Here is a 22,816-nt window from a genome sequence, read left to right as displayed (position 1 = left end):
TGTCGGGGTGAGTGATCGCAGCCCCGCTCCCCTCGCCAGCCGCTGTGTTTCGTCCTTGCTTGCCCCTCTCCTGCGCTGACGCCTGAGCCCCCTTGCCTGGCACCTGGCTGTTATTTATTAGCTTTTTCCAGGTAACTTGCAGAGCTGATGAACCGCATGAGCCAAGCGGAGCATCTGGGGAGGCAGGTCCGGCAAACAAGCCTGCTCGGTGCGGATCTGGGGCTGCTGGGGCCGGCGTCTGGCATTCGGGGTTCTTGTTTTTAAGCTTTTTTCTCTCCTGCCGCTATGGCTGGAAGCAGACTTTGGTTTTATGTGAGGATTACTGTCACTACTCCGGGAGCTGGCCTGCGCCACGCACAAATAGGGCTGCAGCGATGGCTGAGGAGTCGCCGGCCACAGCCAGGCTCTGCTGTGAGGCAGAGCCAGGAGAAGCACCAGCGTGTGCGGCTGTGGCGCTGCCCCAGGCCTCGGAGCTGGGATGTTGTGGACTGGCCCTCCGGCACTGACAGCAGCCGGAGGAGCCCCGGCGTGCTCTGCTGAGGCTCTGGCTGCTGGCGCTGCGGGTTCATCTCTCACCAGACAGGCCTGGCCCGGCAGTGCCCGCGTGGCATCCTGGCACAGCTGGAGGGACCTTGGCTCACTCGTGCGTGCTGCCCACCAGCGGGGCCGCCAAGCCAGACGCGCTGCCTTTGCATCGCTGCTTCCTCGCTCGCACATACCCAAGCTGTTTGTACCGGGGCTGCCAATAAACTGTTCCTGCCAGGCTGGCCACGCCGGGCACTGCGCCCTTTTGTCTTGCTGCGCCATGGGCTTGTGCGTCCTGGGGCACGTGGTGCGGTGCCGGGGCTGAGCTGCGTGGCCCTGGGGCTGGCAGGGGCGGCGGGTGCCCTGCAGTGTCCTGGGAGGGTCCTGCTCTTCCCCGGCAGCGCGTCGCTGAGCTGCGCCCCTTCTGCCTTCACCCCTCCTTGTGCTGCGGGGGTCCCCTCTCTCCTGGGGTATTTGCGGAGGGGACACCAGCATAGCCCCAGGCCCCCCTGCCCAGACGGTGGGTCTGGCTGGCCTGCCACCAGCATCCTGGGTTGCTCCCAGACCTCAGCTGTCCCCATGTCCCCTCTTCCACCTTCCCCCCGCCCCAGTGACTGGCTCTGCACAGTGGTGGCCACAGCTGGTGGAAGCTCCTGTTTATTCCCCCATTCCCATCCTGGAGCAGGGATGGGGCAGCCCCCTGGCTACCGCTCCCTTTTTTGCTGCAAGGAGCTGCTGGTTGGGGCCACACAAGGTGCTGGGGGGGGGGGAGACCATGGCCCCTCCAGGGGCTTTGCCCCCTGCCCAGCGTCTCCCAGGCCCTTCCCTGAGCCCAGTGCAGGGGCACAGTCCCAGCTCTGCCCGTGGTGTAGCCTGGTATTCCCGGGGGCAGCCACTGGAGCCCCCCTAGAGCTGTGGTGAGGCCCATGGAGCTGTTCTGGCTTTGTGATGGGTTGTGGGGGTGGGCAGGGCCCCCGTGGGGCCTGTCCGTGGGTCAGAGCCAGCGCAGGGACGTGGCACTCGCGGCCCAAAGGTTCCCTGGCTTCGCCATCGCCACCAAGGTGAGGCCAGAGGGTGCCCATGGAGCCAGAGCGAGTGATCAGCACTGAAGCCTGCGCCGTGTTTTCTGGGGCAACCAGGTGGGATGGGGCTGCCCCATGCTGGGGGGCTGTGGGGATGGAGGTGCTGGGGAGGAAGAGGAGGGAAGGGGGAGGCTCAAGGCAGGGGACACAGCGTCGCGCTGGCTCTGCCAGCGGGAGTGCAGGGCGGCAGCACGGCTCCTGGCATGCAGAGATACCGTAAATACACACGTATGTAATTCTGTGTGCGTATATACGTGTGTACACGTGTGGCCTGCAGCGCTGGTCGCGGGCACATGGCACTTGCACAACCGCAGCACCACTGACTGTGTCCTGATCCCCTGGCGGCTGATGATGATGAACCCACCCCTGGGGTAAATGTCCACGTCCCCATGGGCACAGCGGGTGTCCCTCCACAGCTGGGCTCAAGCGCTCGCTCACCCCAGTCACTGCCCCGCAATCCCAGTCTCCCCAGTTGCACTGGGACACACAAGCCCTGGGCAGTGGACCCCAATCCCAGAGCTGCTCCCAGTGTCCCCTTTGATGGGTGTCACTCCTGGCCGAGGGTGGTCCTGGGACAGCATGGGGGGTGGGTGGACGGGGGTCCCCATCTGCCATCGTGCTGGTGCCCCCCTGGGTGGAGGTGGGCACTGTCCCCCCCCTCCCCAGTGCAGGCACTGGTGGGCACCCATGCGCCTCCCCCCAGCATCACTGCCTCATCCTGGTCCCCCTTGTCCCCTCCCTTCTTCCACAAACCAAAGGGTTTCCGGCCCATCCCTGTGTTTGGTGTCACCGACTTCCCCGCATTGTCACCCCATGCTGGGGGTCCTCGAGATCAGGAGTGGGAGCACGGCTACGTGCTGGGGGGCTGCTGCTGCACACGGGGCCTGGTGGGCTGGGCATGGGCACGCGGCTGTGCTGGGGCCAGAGGGGACATGGTGGGATGGGGACAGGATGGATGGGATGGGACACGGTGTGGAGGGATGGATCAGGTGGGACAGGATGGGATGTGACAAAACCGGACAGGGCACAACAGGATGGAAGGTGACTGGGATGGAATGGGAATGGGATTGGGATGGGAACGGGATGGGGGTGGGATGGGGATGAGGATGGGATGGGGATTGGGGTGGGATGGGATGAGTCAGAATAGGGGCAGGAGAAGACAGGACAGGATGGACCAGGAGGGGACAGGAGGGATGTGACAGTGCCAGGACAGGAGGGGCCGGGGCAGGGCCAGGAGGGACGTGCCAGGGCAGGAGGGGACAGGGACGCCCAGGACGGGATGGGGCAGCACAGGAGGGGACAGGGCCAGGCCGTGCCGCGGAGCCCCGACAGCCCGGGAGCGCGCGGCCGCGGGGGGGGCGGGGAGGGCGGTTTCCATGGCGCCGCCGCCTCCGGCCGCCATTTCACGGGCCCGCGGGGCGCGAGGCCGCAGTGCCGGGGGTCGCGCTCGGACCGGGCCGCCAGGGGGCGCCCCCCGCCACGCCCCCGGCCATGGCGGCTCCCGACGGGGCGGGCCGCCCCCCGCCCCCTTCCGCCCTGTCCCCCGTGCCCCCCTCGGTGCTCCCCCTGGTGCCCCCCAGCCTCGCCCCGCTCCCCGCGGCGCCCCTGGCCCCTCCGTGCCGCGCCGACCTCCCACCAGTTCCCTCCAGTCTCTCCCACTCTCCCCAGTCAGCGCCGACCCCGGGACCCCCCGGTGCCCCGCGTTACCCCCAGTCACCCCCCATCCCCAGTTCCCTCAGGGCCTTCCCAGTTACACCCCACCCCCTCCCCAGTTTCCCCACCACCCCCACCAGTCACCCCAGTCCTTCCCCAGTCCCCCCCCACTCCGCCTGTCAGCCCAATCACCCCGGGAACGGCCCCCTGTTATGCGCAGCCCCTCCCCAGTCCCTCCAGTGTCTTCCCAATCCGCCCAGTTACTCCCAGGCCCCCCCCCAGGTCTCCCAGCCTCTCCAGTTCCCCCCGTGTCTCCCCAGCTGCCTCAAGCCCCTCCCAGTTCCCCCCAGTCACCCACAGCCCCTCTCCAGTCCTCCCTGTCACCCCAGTTACCCCTGGGGCTGCCCCAGTTCCTCCCAGCACCTCCTCAGTTGCCCCTTGTCATCCCAGTTCCTCTCTAGTTGACCCCAGTCTCCCCCCAGTTGCTCCCAGTCCTTCCTCAGTTCCCCCAGACCCTCCAGTTTCCCCCAGTCTCCCCTCAAGCCCCTCCCCAGTTCCCAGTTGCTCACCCCCTGCTCAACCCTTCCTCTGCCCCACTAGTTGCCCCAGTCCCTCTCCAGTCACCCTGAGTCTCTCCCCAGTCCTTTCCCAGTTCCTCCAGTTCCCTCAAACCTTCCTCCATCTCCCCTAGTTCCGCCTAGCGTCCCCCTAGTTTCCCCAAGTCCCTCACCAGTTCCCTGAGCCCCACCAGTCACCCCAGTCCTTCCCTACTTCCCCCAGTTCCTCACCCCTCGCTCAACCCTTCCCCTGCCCCCCGTTCCTCCCCAGTTTCCCCAGTTTTTCAGCCCCCGCTCGACCCTTCCCCCGCCCCCCCCGCCCGCCCAGTGCCCCCCAGTACCCACCGCTCCTGCCCAGTTCCCCACAGCCGCTTCCCAGTTCCCTCCAGGCCCCCCAGTTCCTCGCCCCCCACTCATCCCTTCCCCCGCCCCCCCCGGTCCTCCCCGCCGCCCCGCGCCGCGCGGGGCGCCCCCGGGCCCGATCCCGCCCCCCCCCCCCCCCCCCCCGCACCGCCCCCCGCGCCGCGGGGCCGGTGGCGGTGCCGGGCGGTGCCGGCGGGGGGGCCCCGACGGTGCGCGGCGGCGGCGGCGCGGTGATGCCGTCGGCGCGGCAGGGGGCGCTGTAGCGCGGGCGGCCTCCCCGCTCCGCCCCGCCCGGCGCGGCCCCCGGCGCGGCCCCGCGCGGCGGCGGCGGCCCGCCCGCCCCCTGCCGGCTCGGCGGGGCAGCGGCGGGGCCGGAGCGCCCAGCGCGGAGCGGCGGAGCCGGGACCCGGAGCCGCGCTCGGTCTCTCGCCGCCGCCCCCCCGCCTCCCCCGCCTCCCCCGGCCGGGCCGGGCCGGGCCGCCCGCCCCGCCCCGCCGCGCCGCCCCGCCGCGCCCCCGCCCCGCCGCCGCCCCGCCGCGCCGCGCCGCCCCGGGCCCAGCCCGATGCCCGGCGGCGGGCGGAGGTGAAGGAGCGAGCGGGCGCTGGATCCTCCCGGCCGCGGCCCCCGGGGCCCCGGGCAGGGAACAAAGGGCCATGGCCGAGGGGGCTCCCGCTCAGGTAAGGGCGCCCACCGCACCCCGCCCGCCCTCCCGCCTGCCCGCCCGCCGCGGGTCGCGGCCCGGCCCGGCGCCCCTGGGCCGCACGTCGGGGCGGGCCGCGCCGTCGGGGCCGCGGCGGGAGGCGGCGGGAGGCGGCGGGGCGGGCGGGCGGCGGGGGGCTGTCAGCGCTCGGGGCCGCGGCCGCCCCCCCGGGGGCACGCGCAGGGACGGGCAGGGCCGCCGGCGGGGCAGGCAGCCCCGGGGGGGCGGCGCGCCCGGGGCCGGGCCGGGCTAGGGCCTCCGCGGCCGGCGGCAGCCGAGCTGCCGTCGGGGGGCCGGGCCTGCCCGTCCCGCCGCCCCCCCCTCAAACCGCAGCCCTGCGGGCCGCCCCCCCCTCCCCCGGTGACAGACCGGCCGCCCCCCGGTGACAGGCCGCTCCCCCCCACCTCCACGTCCCCGCCCGGTCCCCATGGCGACGGGGCGCCCTTGCCCTGACAGCGCCTGCCAGCCGCCTCCCCCCCCACAGTGTCCCCTCGCCGTGCCCATGGCAACTGGGCTCGGCTGTCCGCTGTGTGTGTGCGGGTGTGTGTCCCCCCCCCCCGGGTCACCTCCCGGCCCCGCGGTGTCGGGGCCCCCCCGCCCGTCCCGCGGGACCCACCCGGGGCTGCCATAAGCGGCTTAGCAGGGACACGGGGCAGCGCCGGGCTCTGCAGCGGCCGCCCCCCCCGCCGGGGTCCCCGTGCCTTGGGGGTGCCCGTGTGTCCCCCCCGCCGTGACCCCGCACCCCTGTGCCCGCAGGCGCCGGAGCCAGTGCTGCCGCCGCGCTGCCCCTCACCCCCTGCGGCCACTGGCCGGCCCCGAGCGCACCTCGGAGCGGGAGACGCAGACGGCTGAGTTGTCCTTGACGGTGGTGGCGGCTGTGCAGGCGGTGGAGAGGAAGGTGGACTCCCACTCCACCCGCCTGCTGGACCTGGAAGGTCGGACGGGGATGGCGGAGAAGAAGCTGATCGATTGCGAGAAGACGGCAGTGGAGCTGGGGAACCAGCTGGAGAGCAAGTGCGCGGCACTGGGCACCCTCATCCAGGAGTACGGGCTGCTCCAGCGGCGCCTGGAGAACATGGAGAACCTCCTCAAGAACAGGAACTTCTGGATCCTGCGGCTGCCCCCTGGCAGGAAGGGGGAAGTCCCCAAGGTAATGGTGTCCCGGGGTGCGGGAGCCCCGCTCTGCACCCTAAACACTCCCAAAGCACTCACGGAGGGCAGGGCCAGGGCTCGCCGTGGGGACCTGGAGGCGCTGCCCCTCGCAGCTTCTGGGTGTGTCCCCCCTGGGCACCCGAGGGGAACATCCCCCCCGTCCTCAGGCCGGAGGTTTCAGTCCTGCTTCACCCCCCTGTGCACCCCGGGACAGATTTACCTTTTTGGTTTTTTTTTAACCGCCGCTCCAGAGAAACGCTGCGGATGTGGTGCTCTGCTTTTTACCATCATTTCTTTTACCGCCGTGGTGCTGCGGTGGGGGTCTGCTGGGCCAGGGAAGGAGCAGTGGGGGCTGCTGCTGCAGGGAGGGGGAACTTCTGGGGTTCAAGGGAAGATGGACGGGCTCCCTGCACTTGGCTGAGCTTCAGAAGGAGCCCACCATCAGTATTCAGTTCCTACTTGCATTTCACGACCCTCTCTCTAAAAGAAAGTGCAGGTGCGAGATGTGGCAAAGTGAGCGTCACTGGAGAGAGTAGAGTGGGTCTGGAAAAGGGGGGTTCTGACCCCGACACCCCCTTAGTGCGGTCGGGGAGCAGAAGCTGAGTGCTGCATTTCCCTCTGAAGAGCTCCATTCAAACGCAGCACAGCTTGCACATCCTGAATTTATCCTCAAAAATTATTACTCGGCCAACAGGCTTGAAAGCGGCAGCCTGCTCCTGGCCGATTTGCACACAATAACTAATGATAACTGGGAGCCCTTCAGGCCTGGGTAGTTTTCCCTCGAGTTCTGGGGTAATTGAATCTGGGGTTTTACGTCAGCTCATCAATAGACATGAGGTCCAGCCCTAGCGCCCGATTTTTATCTCCGTTATGTTCCCTCCAGGCGGGCGCAAGCCCGGTCACCTCTGCAGAGCCATCCCTGCCGGTGCAGGGACCAGGGGGAGGAGATCGGCATCGTTTGGGGAAATCACAGTCTGGGTTCATCACTGAGAACCGGCCATTTGGCCAAGACCTTTAATCTTGGAGAAATACCTGTCCAGGAGCTGTTCTAAATACAAAACCCACCTTGATGATAGCTGCGGAGTAGCTGAAGCCTGGCTGTGTCCAAGTGGGAGTGAGCTGCCGCCACCGCTGGCCGGCGATAATGCACTGGGGAGTGAGGTGGCTACTTGAACCTGTGCTGCTTGTGGTTGCAGGTGCCGGTGACGTTTGACGATGTGTCCGTCTATTTCAACAACAAGGAATGGGAGAAGCTGGAGGAGTGGCAGAAGGAGCTGTACAAGAACGTGATGAAGGGGAACTATGAGTCACTGATCTCCCTGGGTAAATACGGGGTGTCCTCGCCCTGGCGAAGGCAGGCTCTCCTGGCTGCCTGCAGGCTTGGGCACCTCCTGATTCCTCCTTGGAGATCCCCTTGAGACCCAAATGTCCCATTTTAAAAGGAGACTTAAAACCACAGGAGGTTGTTGCTCACCTGGGTAGGGGCATGCCTGCGTCAATGCCCGGGTTCGTTCCCAGCTGGGGGCACGGTGCTGTCCTGGCTGCAGGGGGGCTGCCCACAGGCAGGTGGGCTGGAGACCTCCCGGGGCCCCTTCCAGCCAGGGTTACTCGGTTGAAAAGCAACCCCTTCCCCGGGGCTGCTGGGAGGGCTTCCCTTCATCCTCTGGCTCTGCAGCGGGTACCAGCCCACGCACCCCTTGTAGAGGAAACTTTTGCAAGAGGGAAAAATTGTCTGATGCTACCCGAGCTGTGCGCCTTTGGGGCATTTCATACCAAAACTGCAGGAGAAATGGCACTGCTGGGACCAGAGGTGAAATGCTTTTGGCTTCAGGAGAGCCAGGAATTTGCCTGAGAAGTTCTAAAACCTTGCCAGAAAAACACACAGCTTGGGTTTCTTCTAGAAGGTAGTTCCTCTGTGTGAGGCACCCAGCTCCTGCCTCCATGAATCCCTTCTGCCCACCCTGGGAGCCCAGCCTGCTGGCAGCACCGGGCTTTTCTGCCTGCAGACCCTCTGGATGTTCCTGAGTGTCTTCACGTGTCCCACCCCTGGGCACTGGGGAGAGGTGGAAGCCGGTATTAGGATTCCTTGTGCGGTAATCCCTCGCTCCATCCCTCTGTCTCTCAACAGACTATGCAATTTCCAAACCTGGTGTTTTGTCTCAGATTGAGCAAGGAGAGGAATCGCGGGTCAGGAACGAGCAGGACTTGGAGGAGAGTGAGATCATTACCGATGCCACCGCAGGTGAGACAGCAGCTTAGCACAAGGGGAGCCGTAGGTTGCGTCCAGAGGAGCTGCTCACCCTGAGGCTAAAGCAAGTGATGCTGAGAGCTGTGTCTGGGGAGGTTCTTGGGAGGAGCCTTCCACACGAGCGGGGAACGTTTGGCTGGTCAGAGACTTGATGTCCAGCTGCAGCTCAACATATAAACCAGGGCAAGTGGAGCCTGGAGTGTTGGGCACTAGGAGCCATCGGCAAGGGAAGCATCTGCAACCAGAGTGGGTCCTCGGGGAGCTGGTGTGCTTGGCAAGAAAGGAGAATCCGGGGTCCCATTGGGAAAAGCCATCCACCCAAAAAATCTTCTCCATCGTCTCTGGTTTTGCGGATGGTGCCTGGGTTTATCCTTGGAGCATCCTCCCAGGGCAGGACAGCCGGCTCCCATCCTGTGCACTGGGACTCAGGGTGCTGAGGTGTTTCTCCATGGGCAAGGCTGGGCTGGGAGTGGGGCACTGGGGACCCCGCATCCCGGAGCAACTCCTGCTCTCAGATAAGGGGGGTCGCTAAGGGGATAAGGGGGTCTTCTAGAAGAGATGCTGTCAGCTCCACTGCTGGTCTCTGGCCCTGAGCTGTGGGCATGGGGTCCGCCCCCCGCCTGTGCTTTTGGTCACAAGGATCTTTTAAGTTGAGGATCTTGAGGCCAACGGGAAGAGAAAAATAATCTGCCCGCAGGGAGCTGCCAGCCAGGGGATGTGGGGTGGCCGATGGGTGCTGAACTACCGGCGCTGAGTCCCCAGGCCAGGTGCAGCAAGTCCCCTGTGCTATGGGGGATCCCAGGAGAGAGGCAGGAGTGTGGCAGGGGCGGCTGAAGGGCAGGGGCTGAAGGGAGGGAGGAACTGGCCGAGCGAACAAAACCCCTCTGTGGGATCAGCAGCCAGAGCGGGGCTGCGGGGAGCCGGCGGGGATTGCTGTGAGCGCTTCCTTCATCCTGGCTCCCAGGAATGATGGTGGGTGGGAATCTGTCTTTGCTGCAGCTGGTATAAGGGTTGTGATCAAAACGGAGGAGCTCCTTCCTGAGGACAGCCCTGAGAACCCGGAGCTGCATGGGATGTCAGGGCAGTCGGAGGGGAGCTTCCAGAGTCCGGACGAGGAGGCAGCCTGCGAGAGCCCCTACGGCTCCGTCTCCCCTCCGAGGGACCTCCCAGGGACCAGCCTGGGTGACTCGTCTGAGTATGTAGCTGACTTCAATGAGATCCAGAGAGTCATCGTTCACCACGGGAGCTGCACAGGTGAGATGCACGGCATGTGGCGTGTTGGGGGGACAGGAGGCCCAGGAGGGGCTGTGGTGGATCCAGGCAAAAGTGGGCAATGGGTTGGACGAAAAAGAAGGGCTAAATGCCCCCAGAACCAGCACCAGAAGGGAAGTTTCTGGCTGTGGCAACCTCACAAGCAGCTGCAGTCAGAGCTGGGGCTGGGAGGAGGAGGCAGCACGTGTGTGGTGGACACCAGAGCGTGGTCTCTGCGGGCACCTGACTGCTCCAGAGTGGAGTGAGCAGTGACACAGTCCTGGGTGGGTGGGAAAAGGCCTTGTTACACGTGGAGACTGGGGGAGGATGTGTCTCGGGCAGCATTTTGTGAGAGCCCCAGTGAGCGCCTGCTGCCAAAATCCCGCTGTTGCAGAGGGCAGGATGTCAGTTGAGGACTCCTGCCCTGGTGTTAGCCATGCAGAGGAATGGTGTAAGCCACTCAGGCACTTACACACTGGAGACTGCTGGAGGAGTGTGCGCAGTCCTGCACGCTGACCAGTGTGGGCGTCTGCGGGCAGGTCTGGAGGATGGGAAGGAGGGTGGCCAGAGGTCTGTGGCGTGCGAGCTGCCAGGAAGAAAGGGGAAAAGTGAGGTTCTTTAGTGGAGAGATGAGAAGATGGCACCGGGTGCTTCATGAGTGGGAGGCTGCCAGTTGGGTGGCAGGTATGGGACAGGCCCTACGGATGTGCTCAGAGGGCACAGGCGGGAAGGCAGGGAGACGGGCTGTTGGCCTCCTTGGGTTCCCTGCCTTCTGATGGCTTTGCGATGGCGTAACACTAACTGAGAAGGATAGAGCTGGGCTCTTGAGGTCTTCCCCAACTCCGACTCATAGATTCTGTGGTCTCCTCACAGTTTTCTAAAGGAAACCAGCCAAGCCACCGGCGGGGCTGGAGCCGATGCTCATCCAAGAGCCAGCACCTCTGCTGATGTGTGGGGCCGCGGCTGGCAGGGCTGAGCAGGAGCAGCAGCGATGCTCCCACTGAGTGCAGGTGCTGGCAGCCAGCGCTCGAGCGGCGATAGCCCATGTGTCTGCATAAGGGAAGCTCCTTGCTGTGGAGGTGCAGAGGAGGACTGGGAACGTGGGGTTTCCCCACTGAACCCTCCATCGGAGGGGAGAGGGTTGTGGCTGTGATCCATCCCGTTCCAGTCAGCTGCCTCTTCTTGGGAAAGTGTGGCTGCTCTTCCTAGAAAAGTACATAGGCCTGGCTCAAAGTCCAGTGTGGGGTGACGTGTGAGGGATCCACCATGGGCCTTACCTCGGGGCACGGTGGCTGCGCGTCCTGCTGCGCGCGTTCCCAGTAGGGCCGGTCTCACCAAACACACACACCAGGTCACCCCCGGCATCTGCAACACAAGGAGGGGCCTGAGGTGCGGCCACCCATCCCACCGCTGTTTGCCTCTGGGAGGGAGGGGGGTCTCTCCCCGTGCCCCGCTGCTGCGAGGCTGGAGGAAGGGGACAGTACCAGGCTGGGCGCACTGTCTCGGGAGCGGAGCTGGGGGCCGGCAGCCCTGTGTTGTGCTTCCATCAAGCAGTGCCGGCGGTGGGGCGCGTTGTTGTAGGCCAGCCCAAGGGCAGCAGATGGAGCTGCTCCAAAATCATTTGGCTGCTGGAGTCCTCGCAAACCGATGGCACTTTTATCCTTCTCCGTCTCGTAGCATGGTGAAATTACAAAACCTTTTGGCAGGCAGGTCTCGCCACCCCCTCGGAAGGAGCCTGTCCAGGAGGCGGTTTGTCCGTCCTCCCTGCTGGGCAGCGCACAGGCTGGCCTCGCTGCTGCGGGAGGATGTGGCCCATGCCGGGGCACAGGGCTCCGGACTGCAGCTGGCTGGTCAGGCATAGTGCGCACAGCTGCAGAAGCCCATGCAAATGTTTCTGTGTCGACCCCCAGGTGTGTAAAAGACTGCCTCGTCCCACCCGGTGACCCTAATGCTGTTCCGGTTTTCCCCCTCAGAGGATGGGATCGTGATCAAGACAGAGGAGGAGGAGGAGGACGACGACCCTGACACCCTGGAGCCGTGCACCATGTTCTCGGGCAGGACCGAGCCACCAGCGTTTCCCAGCCACGAGGCCGGGCTGGGCTGTGAGGCGCAGTGCAGCTCCAAAACGCAGCCCAGGAGCCTGGCAGCTGCCCGCGTGGGGAAGCCCCCCGCCTGCGAGAGGGACTCCGGGGAGATGAAGCCGGCCATCGCCCAGCAGCGGAACCGGACGAGGGAGAGACCCTACATCTGCCCCGAGTGTGGGAAGAGCTTCATGCTCAAGATCAACTTCATGATCCACCAGCGCAACCACCTCAAGGAAGGGCCCTATGAGTGCCACGACTGCGACCTTAGCTTCCGCAACAAGCAGCAGTTCCTGCTGCACCAGCGCAGCCACACGCGCCGGGGCGTGGGGGTCCCCCGGCGCCCTGAGCATGGCCTCAAGCCCCAGGCGCGGCCCCCACCTCCAGGGAAGCCCTACAAGTGCTCCGAGTGTGAGAGCAGCTTCAGCCACAAGTCGAGCCTCAGCAAACACCAGATCACCCACGTCGGGGAGCGGCCCTTCACCTGTGGCGAGTGCCGGAGGAGCTTCCGCTTGCAGATCAGCCTCATCATGCACCAGAGGATCCACGCCGGCAAGAGCGAGATGGCCTTCCTCTGCCCCCAGTGTGGGAAGAACTTCACCCGGCCCTCCCACCTCCTGCGGCACCAGCGGACTCACACCGGCGAGCGGCCCTACCAGTGCAGCCAGTGCGAGAAGACCTTCAGCGAGAAGTCCAAGCTCACCAACCATTACCGCATCCACACCCGGGAGCGCCCGCACGCCTGCGCCGTCTGTGGGAAGGGTTTCATCCGCAAGCACCATCTCCTGGAGCACCAGCGCATCCACACGGGCGAGCGGCCCTACCACTGCACCGAGTGCGGCAAGAACTTCACCCAGAAGCATCACCTCCTGGAGCACCAGCGGGCGCACACCGGCGAGCGGCCCTACCCCTGTACCGAGTGCACCAAGTGCTTCCGCTACAAGCAGTCCCTCAAGTACCACCTGAGGACGCACATGGGAGAGTGAGGGGCTGCGAACGGCTTCCCCTCCCTCCCCTCCCTCCATCCCTCCTCATCCTCCTCCACCTCCTTCTCCTCCACTCATCTCTCCCACCCTCCCTCCATCTCTCCCCACCCCCCCGGCTCAGGGCATGGACATCAAGGAAGCTTTGTGTGGTAGCGCTGCTGGTCTGGTGGAGACAGCTAGGCTGTTTGGAAATAAATTAATTAATTAAAGCAAGCAACGCGCGGCAAAATTAAAAGATTATATATATATAAAATTAACAGAAGCAGCTGATTTAGGGGGAATCTTCACCATCAGAAAAAAAGCAAACAAACCAACAACAAAAGAAACCTGTACAGGGTGTTTTGCCGGAGTAGGACTCTTAACTGCTTTTTAAATCTACTGTTTGGTTTTTTTAATAAATGTGGAGGAACTTCTTATTTGATAAGCAAACTTAGGATCGCCAAGATATTTTTTTTTAAATTTTTTTTTTTAAATGCTCTGTAGGCTGATACTGGCACAGTCACTTTTGTCCAGGAGCTCTGCAGAGGCGCTGCCTCGTCCCAGCTTTCCGGGCTGGACGTGACAGCCGCTCAGCAGTGCGTGGCGACAAGGAGCTCCCAGCCAGGGGGAGGTGAGTAATAAATAGATCCAGATGATGAGGAAATTCTCCATGTGTCTAGATTTGAAGTGCTGATAGGTGCTTGCCCGGCTCTTGGGGCTGTGATGCACTCCTGAATTATACAATAGAATAAAATACTAGTTGCAGTAAAAGAACCTTTTTCTGGTAGGACCCCATCAGCAAGGCTCCTCCAAACATTCATTTCTAGCGCTTTAATCCTTCCACAGTGGCAGACGCCTCTCCGGTGAGCGGCGACCCTGGGCAGCTGGCCCTGCCGCCACCATGAGAGCTGCACCGAAGGCATCACCAGCCACCACGGGACGCAGGAGCGGTTTGTAGATGTGGGTCTTGCCGTGGGGTGCTATGGGGTCACAATGTACCTGTGCACAAGACCTTGACGTGTTTAACTGCTCTTCTGCTCTTTGAAACATGCTGCGGCGTGCAGGTTGCCCTCGTCCTTGCCGGTGGCGTTGACTGCGCGCTCCTCAGCAGCAGGAGCAGGGGGATTCCTGCCCCAGATGGAGGAGCAGGTCCCAGGCTGGCTCCGAGAAGAGCCCCAGCCAGCTCAGGGCTGCCTGCAGGAGACCTCCTGGCTCCCAGGCACTCGCTGCCAGGGCCACTTGCCACACGGCTGTGGCTATAGTCACGGTGGGTGGGACGCGGGTGAGTCTCCTCGCTGTTGGTTTGAGCTCCTAGCTCCAGCGGCTTGGTTCTCCATGGTCTCGTTGTCCTCGTCACAGCTCCTGTAGCTGGGCTGTGGCTGGGTGAGCGGCACCCAGAGGGCCGTGGCCGAAGCAGTGACACCAGCTCCCTGGTGCCCACCGGGCTCCTGGTGGGTGGGTGCCGTGGGGAAGGTGGTGTCAGATCTCATGTTGAACAGTGGCATCAATAAACAGAGCGATGATGGGATAAGTTGTTGGGACCTGTTAATGCCTTTGCAGAACCAAAGGTCTCGCTCCAGAACCTTCCGTGCGTATGAACCTCTCCTAAATTTGTAATTTACAGCCTCTTCTGTGCTAGAACGTGCCCAAGGGCAGCAGAGGTGCCAAGAGCTGCCAGCTGGTCACCACCGTGGAGGGGAGCATTTCAGGGATGCCAGAGCAGGCTCCGGCTGAGGTTACTGTGTTCCCGCTGCCGGGTGGTGCCCGAAGCGCCCTGCGGCAGGTTGGGGTTTCAGGTCACAGTACTGTCCCAGGTGTGTTAAACATGCTGTGATGGGGCTGATGTCCCTGGAGGGAGGTGGTGGAGCCCAGCTGGCTGCCCTGTGCCCCTTGGCAGCCTCCCTGCATCCCCCTCCTCAGAACTGAATGCAGTTAGGGGGAGTAAAGAAATTAAAAACAGAACTGACTCTGGTTCTCAGCAGCTGATGGTCATCACGCTGGCAGTGCCACGGACCCAGCACTGTCCTTTTTTCTTCCTAAAAATGGATGGATTCAGCTTTTTTCTTTTTGGCAAAGCAGGCACTTAGGTGCCCATACAAGCCCCTCTGCGGTGCTGGGACCTGCCTGGGGAGCCCCGGGGACAGGCAGCCCCCTCCTCACCACAGCATGGCCGGGCTGGCAGTGCCCGTGCTCTGCTCGGCGTCACTGGGCCTCACACAGCAGCTGCTCTCTGGTCGTGCTGCTCCTCACCTGCTGTGCACGCACGTAGTGGCGTTGTGGACACTGCCAGGATTTAACAACATCCAGGTGACCTTCAGCGGTGAGAATGTCAACAGGCCATCTGCAGCCACACCTCCCACGCTGGGGAGGATGACAGCCATCACAGGTGCTGAGCTCGGGGTGGCAGTGGCACCAAAAAAACCACAGAGGTAGCAGTGCTGCAGGGCACAGATTTGGTGGTGGCACATGCTGCGAGCAGCCTTGCTGCCCTCTGAGTTGTCTGCGGGTTATCAGCACCCTCCACTTAATTGCAGGCAGGTTTGTTTGGGGTGTGCTGGGTGCTGCACGGTCCTCGGCTAAACCACTGCTCAGCTGTCGGGGTTAATGGCACTGGCCCGCAGGACCGACTGCGAGTGCTCATGTCCCTGGCTCAGTCACTCTTATCTGGCCCTCCCTGGCCCAGGGTGCTGGGGGGCTGGATGCAGCTCAGGGGCTCTGACTGAGCGGGGAAACCGGGCTGTCACCCCAGAACACTACAGTGACGGTGGACCAGGGCTGAAAGCATCGTGCCAGTGCCTCCACAGTGGCTGGGACGGAGTTCGGGGACCTGCCATGGCAGGAAAGCAGGCAGCAGGGTGGCAGGGGCTTATGGCAGGGCACTAACCACCTGGGGAGCGGGGTTCTTTGCCTGCCTTACTGCCTGGCTGCCATCAACGTGCCAGTGGTGCGCAGTGTCCCCAGAAATGCCAGGGTGGCTCCTTGGGCCCAGGCTGGCAGCACACCAGGGTGGCAGCTGAACATGGGAGGGGGCTGATTCTGGGCACCCAGCACCTGCAGGTGCTGCAGCACAGAGGGGACATGCCCCCACAGTCTGCAGGAGACGAGGGGGTTCGAGGGGCTCCCGAAGACCCTCTTCTCATCACTAAGCATCACCACTACCCCCCGGGTGCTTTGGGGCTGGGGTGAGAGTACAGGAGGGATGTGGAGAGCCAGCAGCAGCCGTGGGGCGCAGGATGGAAGCTGGATGCCCGGTGCCAGGGCAGCCCCTCAGTTTGGTGGGATCTCCCTGTTGCAGGGGGCTGGCAGCGGGCAGTGGGCCTGGGAAGTGGCTCGAGGACCCGATGACACTCGGCTCCTGTGTGTCACAGCTGCCGCGCTGACCCAATCCCTTCAACTGCATTAACCACCAGCCCCGCGGCCAGGAAGCAGCTCCGAGGCCCAGGGAAGGAGCTCAGAGCTCCCACCCACCTGCCATGGCCCGAGCTGGGGCAAAGCTGCCCAGCGCTCCTGGCATGTGTATGTTGTACATATGTTGTAAATGATTCAATTGATTTAAGTGGCCAGAGCAGCCGAGGTGGCTGGCAGCAGTGTGCTGCAGCATGCCGGCTCACAGCCCAGGCAGACTACAACTGTGCTGGGGAACAGACATGTGCACAGCGCATTGGTACACAGGCACACACGTTCTTGCACACACAAATATGCAGACTCATACCCACCCACGTGTCAACACACAAGCACACCAGCACAGATATACACACACGTGCCAACACACATGCACAGATACATGTACACACAGATCTGCATGTGCATACATATATATGTACATCCATGTGCAGACAGATGCATACACATACATACATGCATGCACATGCCAATGCAAAGGCACACAAGTATGCACACACACTCGCACCCCAACACACATGGCTACACATATGCACATGCATGCACACATATATGCACAAAGATATGCACTGACATACATGTGCCAACACACATATTCACACACATACACATACGCACATGTAGATGCATGCATGCAAATACACATATACACGTATGCCAACATATACACACAAGCACACACCAATGTAAAGGCCCATATGCATACACACATTCACTCGCAAGTAGACTTGCACACATGCATGCACATGACTCCACACATATATTCACATGCCAACATATATGCACAGCTATGCACATAGAAGTGCACAGGCACACCTATACACACACCCCATATGCATAGATACGCATGCACACATACGTCCATGTGGACAGATATGCATGCACAGACAGACATGCACAGACATGTGAACATATGCATGCACACACATCCGCAGATAGACATGCACAGGCATCCATGTACAAAGACTCACATACACACTCCCCCATGTGCACAGACATGCGTGCACACATCCACACACAGGCACACACACAGCCCCACGTGCACAGACACGCATGCACACACCAGCACACGGGCATGCATATAGATCCCTCTGCACAGACACGCATGCACACTCCCCCATGTGCACACACACACACACGCACGCACACATCCGCACACACACGCGTCCCCCATGTGCACAGACGCGCCCACCCCACGCACGGGCACACGCCCCGCCCCCGCCCGCAGCTCCGCCCCCGCCCCGCTCCGCCCCCCGGCGGCCGCCCGGCGCCCCGCGCCTTTTCCGGGAAGCGCTGGCTGGGGCATGGCGCGGGCAGTGCTGGCGCTGGGCGAGGCGCTGCAGGCCGAGGCTACCTGCCCTGTGTGCCTGGAGCTCTTCTCCCAGCCCCTCGTCACCGAGTGCGGCCACAGTTTCTGCGGGCCCTGCCTGGCGGCCGTGCTGGGGTCGCCGCCGCGTCCCGCCGCCTGCCCGCAGTGCCGCGCCCCCGTGGCGCCGGGCTCGCTGCGGCCCAACCGCGCGCTGCGCGCAGTGGCCGAGCTGGCCGAGGCGCTGGGGGACGAGGCGCGGCGGCCCCGCTGCCCGGCGCACGGCGAGACCCTGGGGCTCTTCTGCGAGAGCTGCCGCACCCCGCTGTGCTCCCTGTGCCGGGAGGGCTCCCCGCACCGCCACCACCGCGCCCGCCCCGCCGAGGAGGCCGCCCCGCTGCTCCGGGTAGGGGGGAGCCCCCGGGGGACGGGGGTCCCGGGGCAGGGGCCGGTCCCTTCCCTGGTACGGGCTGGGGTCCCTCCCGGAGAGGGGCAGCGGGCCTTTCCCCAGACAGGGCGTGGGGTGCCCCTGAACAAGGGGCTGGGGTCCTCCCCAATGAGAGGCTGGTCCCTTCCCCTGTATGGGCCGGGGCTGAGTCCCTTCCCTGGTATGGGTGGAGGGTCCCTCCCAGACAGGGGCTGAAGTCTCTTCCCTGGTATGGGCTGGGGTCCCTTCAGGGCACACAGGTCAGGGTCACCTCTGGGCATGGGCTGGGGGGCCTTCCAGGCACATTTCAGGGTCCTCTCTGTACACAGGCAGGGGTCCCTTCACTGGCAGAGATCTGGGGACCCCTCCAGCACAGGTTGGGGTCCCCTCTGAGCACAGGCAGGGGTACCCCACAGTTTATGGACTGGGGTCCGCTCAGAGCACAGGTTAGGGTCCTTTCCCAGCCATGGATTTTGGTCCTCATCCAGCTGCTGGCTGGGAGTCCCCATCTGGCTGTAGTTGGGGGTCCCTGTCACCACAGGTGAGGGTCCTCTATCCCTGCCACCCAGCTGGGGCTGCTGGTGCTCCCGTGGCTCCTGCTGTCCATCACCTCCCCGCAGCCCATGCAGGAGCACAGGTCCCTCTTACTGCTCACCCCTTTGTGGCCCCACAAGGTCCCTAACGCCACGTATGTCCCCAGCCAGGAACAGGGACATGGTCTCCCCACTGTGTGTGGGCTGGTGTCCCCCCCCAGCAGCAGCTTGCTCTGCCACAGGGCAGGGCTCAGAAGAGCCCAAGTTTTTTTATTTAACACTCCAGCAAATTTATGGAGTGCGTCTCAGACACAGTGCTGCTGTCACTGCAAACCTCTTCCCACAGATCCCACTTCCGATACCGAAAGTTGTTTTTCCTAATTAAAAAAAACCAAACCAAAACAACAACAAAAACAAACAAACCACAAACTTCAGGGTTTCCTCATGAAGCTGTTCTAGAAATATTTCTGGCCAAAACAGCTGCGCATGGGGATCTCCCTAGCCTGTAACATGTGCTGCGAGAGGTGGGTGCTGTCTCCAACAGTGCTGAGCTGCACACCCACCCTGCGGTGAGCCTGCAGAGCGGTGGTGTCCCCCACAGGGGCTGTTCAGTGACATCTCCTGCAGATGTCACCCCAAAATCATCAAATACGTTCCCTCCCCCCCTCCAGGAGACGCTCCAGACTAACCTGGTTTTTCTACAAAAAGAGAAAGAAGAATTTAAACCCAAAGGAGAAGAGAAAATTTGTGACCTGCTGGTATGTGTTTCTGTGTCTGTCTGCATGCCGTGCCCCCCCTGCCTGCTTACCCACCCGTCTTCAGGGGCGCACCCCATCTTTCCCCATCTATATTTATCTCCTTTTCCATAACAACACTATTTTCTCTCCCCTTCTCTATCCATCCTATATATCATTTTTCCATCCTGCTCTCCTTCAGACTCTGCTGTCGCCTTGGGTCCATCAACATCCAGACTTGACACCCCCCTCCCCCTTCCACTCTTCCAGCTTTTCCTCTCCAAAACCCCTTCCCCTTCTCCCCATGATCCTTGCCCGGCTCTGCGCAGTGCTGGGTCCCCGTGCCTGCGTGGAGGCAGCCAGAGGATGGGATGGCTCAGGGGTCTCCGTGCTGGTGCCTTGCAGGAGAAGGTGGCCTCGGAGCGGCAGAAGCTGAGAGGCACCTTTGAGCAGCTGCAGCAGTTCCTGCGGGAGCAGGAGGATGTCCTGCTGGCCCAGCTCGATGGGGTGCATGGGGACCTCACCAAGAAGCGCCACGAATACGTTTCCAGTGTTTTGGAGAGGAAATCGCTGCTGGACACGCTGATTGCAGAGATAGAGAAGAAACGTGACCAGCCAATGGTTGAGTTCCTTATGGTGAGGCTGCATCACCCACCTGGGTGCTGTGACCCCCCTGGCGAGGCTGGGGACACCCACCCAGGACCCTCTGCATCCCAGTGCCCGTGCAGCCCAGTGCCTGGGAGCAGACAGGCTGTGACACCACGGTGCGTGGTGTGGCTGGTGTGAGTCTGGGCCTGCCGCGTGAGCTGAGGGAAGGCGAGGATTTGGGGGAGTGAGTCACTGAAGTGTCCCCAGGAGAGTGGTGTGACTCCCCTGGTCCCCGTCACTCTGCTTCATGCAGCAGGGGAGTGACTGTAACTCACTGCCCTGGGGACCGTGGTTCTTGGCAGTGCCAGAGCTGACCTGGTGTTTTCTCTCTTTCAGGATGTTGGCAAAACCCTGAGCAGGTATGAAACAGGCTCAGTGTCGCTCTCCTCCTGCCCGGCTCTTGGGCAGAGGTTTGGAAATACTGCAGGTGGCTGAGCAGCAGCAGCTGGGAGGGAGGTGGCTTTGCCCTGCTTGGTATTTGGGGTTTAATGTGATGTTACCTGGAACCAGCAGTCATTGCACCCCTGTTAAGACGAGGTTCCCGTGCTAATAGCTGGGATGCAGCCCCCCTGAAATCTGTTGCTGTAGGGTGTTTTCCCCGTTTCCCTCCTGGCCCATTGTGCTTGTTGACTGCTGGGGTCAGAGCTCCTCTGTGTTGTTTCCCACTCAGCTGTGAGGCAGCAAAGGCCCCGATGCCGGAGCTGGTTTCCCCAGGGCTGGAGAGGACTGTTAAGAACCTCTTTGAGATGAGCCAGCTGGTCATGGGTGTGGTGGCCCAATTCAAAGGTAAAGCAAAGAAGCGTTGTGATGCTTGCTGTGTAGCCGGTGTCAGGGCTGCTCTCCATGCTGTGCTTCCCTTGGGCTCGGGTGCAGCGGGAGGTCCTTGCTGCCTGGTGCCTCTACCTGGGCTTTGGGAGCAACACAGGCCTGCTCCGGACAGGGCCTGTCTCCAAGATGGGATTTGCTGGAGCATGGGGTTGTGGGAGCTGGGCAGCGAGCTCTGCATCAGGCTTGCTGTCCTGATAGGGAGCAGGAAAGGTTCCTCAAGGGGAGAGACTCATGCATCTTCCTTTCCTTCCTCTAGTGAACCTGCTGAGCACGATGGACAGAGAAAGGGGTAAGTTTCTGGAGCCAATAGGCACAAACGAGGGAGAAAAGCTTTCCAGAATGAGTTTCCTTACATCCTCGGCACAGAGATGGGCTCATACCAGAACATCTGAATCCAGGGTCTGTCTAAAACTTGGCCCTCTGTTTTGACTTGGCCTGCTGTAAAAACCTGTCCCCATGCCAGGCAGCACCCAGCAATGCTGTCCTCTTAACACCAAATGAGGGCTGGGACAGCACGAGGCCCTCAGCTTCCTTGTCCCTGGAGACTTTATTCTTATGCTGTGATGTGTAAGGCTGTGACTAGTTAAGCAGAGGGGCTGTTTGCATTTTGAGAAGGCTTTTAGGCATGGATTGGCAATGCTTTTGCAGGTGCTTGGGGGCCACATGGTCCCCACAGCACTGCAGGCACCGTTTGTGCTGAGGCCGGTCTCAGCCCTCTCAGTTTTTGGGATGAAGGACCCGAGGCACAGGATAGGTGTGCCTCAGGTTCCCCTGCGCTGTGGTCCCTGCTGTGAGCTGGGGCCTCGGAGGAGCGGGTTTAGCAGAGGACCTGGGGTGGTGGCACTGCGCAGGGTGGCACCTCTGCGGCCTTGTGGGATGGCCGCGGGATGGCAGCAGAACACCCCTCATGAACAGGCAGCTCTGGCTCTGCAGTGAGATTGCCTGGTTACTCGGTGGAGCAGGGTTAGGAACTTATTTTCCCTTTGGTGAGCAGTTGTTCCCCTTGTCACTGGAGCAGGGACTGGCCTGCCACCACTGCTGCCTTGCAGGCAATGCTCCTCACACCCACGGGGATATGTTGCTCCTCCACACCCAGTCTGGCTGCAGCCCCATCACACTTAGAGCCAGCAATATCCAGCAGACTTGGAAGCAAGTTTAGCAGAGTCCTTCATGGCTGTCCCCTGTGCATGGGGACGCAGCCTGGCTTACTCTTGCTTCAGGGAGTGTTCCTTTGCCCATGGGTCCTGTGTCCCATGCTGCCCGAGGGGGCTGTGGGTGCTGCAGGCATGAGTGAGTGCCTGTTGTGCTCACAGGACATGTCCCGGTCCCGCAGAAGAGGGGGGAGAGGTGCTGGTTCGTTCCTCAACAGGCAATGGACTGACATTTCTCTCTTGTCGTGCATTAGTGGAGGTGACACTGGACCCAGAGACGGCAAGCCCGTACCTCGCTCTCTCAAAGGACTGCAGAACCGTGCGGCTGGGAGATAGACATCAAAACCTCCCCAACAACCCCAAGAGATTCACAGGCAGCCCTAGCGTGCTGGGCTCCCAGGGATTCACGTCTGGGAGGCATTACTGGGAGCTAGAGGTAGGGGATGGGGACAGCTGGGCTGCAGGGGTGGCAGTGGAGTCTGTGCGGAGGAAGGACTCACTCACCATGGCCATGGGGAAGATCTGGGCCCTGCGGCGGGACTGGGATCGCCAGTACACGGCACTCCACATGCCCCCTTCCCCGCTGGCACTGATGGAAGAAGCCCGGAGAATCAGGGTCCACCTGGACTATGAAGAGGGCCAAGTGATCTTCTACAATGCAGAGAACATGGTGGAGATCTTGCAGTTCAAGGCCTCCTTCACTGAGAAGGTCTTCCCGTATTTTTGGCTCTGGTCACAAGAAACCTATATCCAGCTGTGTTCCTGATAGGGTCAGATGTCTCCCGGTCCCCTGCCTGTTCCCTTGGCGAGCTGAGCAGGCAAGAGGCGTGGGAATGACATAGCATTGCATTGCAAACTTGCTGCAGCTCTGCCTGGCCTGGATCCCCTCTGCACGTTGCTGCATCTCCTCCTGCCAAGTCCTTTGGAGCATTAAAGATGTATTGTCCTGCCTGGGGGTGTCTGAATGCTCTTATCCTGGCCAGATCCCGCAGTGATGGTGTCCTGCTTGTCCCTGTGGCCACTGAGGACACATACAAATAAGCAGGAGAGAGGCAGGGAAGATGCTTTGATTGCCTATGTCAGTCTTTGGCAGTGCTGCATGGCTTGCTTTGGCTTGGTGTGGAGTGCTGCATCATAGGCAGTGTGGGGATGCAGCCATCCCACACCCAGGAACTCAGGGTGGAGTCAGGGAGCTGCTTATGGTGGTGT

General features: G+C 62.3%; 2 protein-coding genes across 2 annotated transcripts in view; both read left to right on the top strand.

Moving 5' to 3' along the window:
- Positions 1-13,028, top strand: part of LOC130147324 (uncharacterized) — a 40,338-nt gene extending 27,310 nt beyond the window's left edge. Inside the window, exons 18-23 of the mRNA XM_056334296.1 lie at positions 4,503-4,858; positions 5,638-6,031; positions 7,230-7,356; positions 8,162-8,275; positions 9,281-9,535; positions 11,506-13,028. Coding sequence (XP_056190271.1) covers positions 4,503-4,858; positions 5,638-6,031; positions 7,230-7,356; positions 8,162-8,275; positions 9,281-9,535; positions 11,506-12,599 — 2,340 coding nt within the window. The 3' untranslated portion in view covers positions 12,600-13,028. The remainder of the gene's footprint in view (positions 1-4,502; positions 4,859-5,637; positions 6,032-7,229; positions 7,357-8,161; positions 8,276-9,280; positions 9,536-11,505) is intronic.
- A 4,217-nt stretch (positions 13,029-17,245) lies between these two features.
- Positions 17,246-22,558, top strand: LOC130147201 (E3 ubiquitin-protein ligase TRIM7-like). The gene is made up of 7 exons (XM_056334027.1): positions 17,246-17,692; positions 18,918-19,004; positions 19,386-19,616; positions 19,965-19,987; positions 20,299-20,414; positions 20,713-20,745; positions 21,862-22,558. Exons 1-7 carry the CDS (start codon positions 17,285-17,287, stop codon positions 22,371-22,373), a joined length of 1,410 nt encoding a protein of 469 aa, XP_056190002.1. The 5' UTR covers positions 17,246-17,284; the 3' UTR covers positions 22,374-22,558.
- Positions 22,559-22,816: the final 258 nt, after the last annotated feature.

This window comes from Falco biarmicus, chromosome 4 (genome assembly GCF_023638135.1).
Source record: "Falco biarmicus isolate bFalBia1 chromosome 4, bFalBia1.pri, whole genome shotgun sequence".
Taxonomy (NCBI): domain Eukaryota; kingdom Metazoa; phylum Chordata; class Aves; order Falconiformes; family Falconidae; genus Falco; species Falco biarmicus.
This window is presented reverse-complemented; position numbering and strand designations above follow the sequence as displayed.

Bases quoted from the DNA above. Each gene is read 5' to 3' on its own strand.
- LOC130147201 (XM_056334027.1), top strand. From the start codon at position 17,285: ATGGCGCGGGCAGTGCTGGCGCTGGGCGAGGCGCTGCAGGCCGAGGCT. The intron at 19,988-20,298 runs GTATGAAACAGG...TTTCCCACTCAG, and splicing joins GTTGGCAAAACCCTGAGCAG to CTGTGAGGCAGCAAAGGCCC. The intron at 20,415-20,712 runs GTAAAGCAAAGA...TCCTTCCTCTAG, and splicing joins TGTGGTGGCCCAATTCAAAG to TGAACCTGCTGAGCACGATG.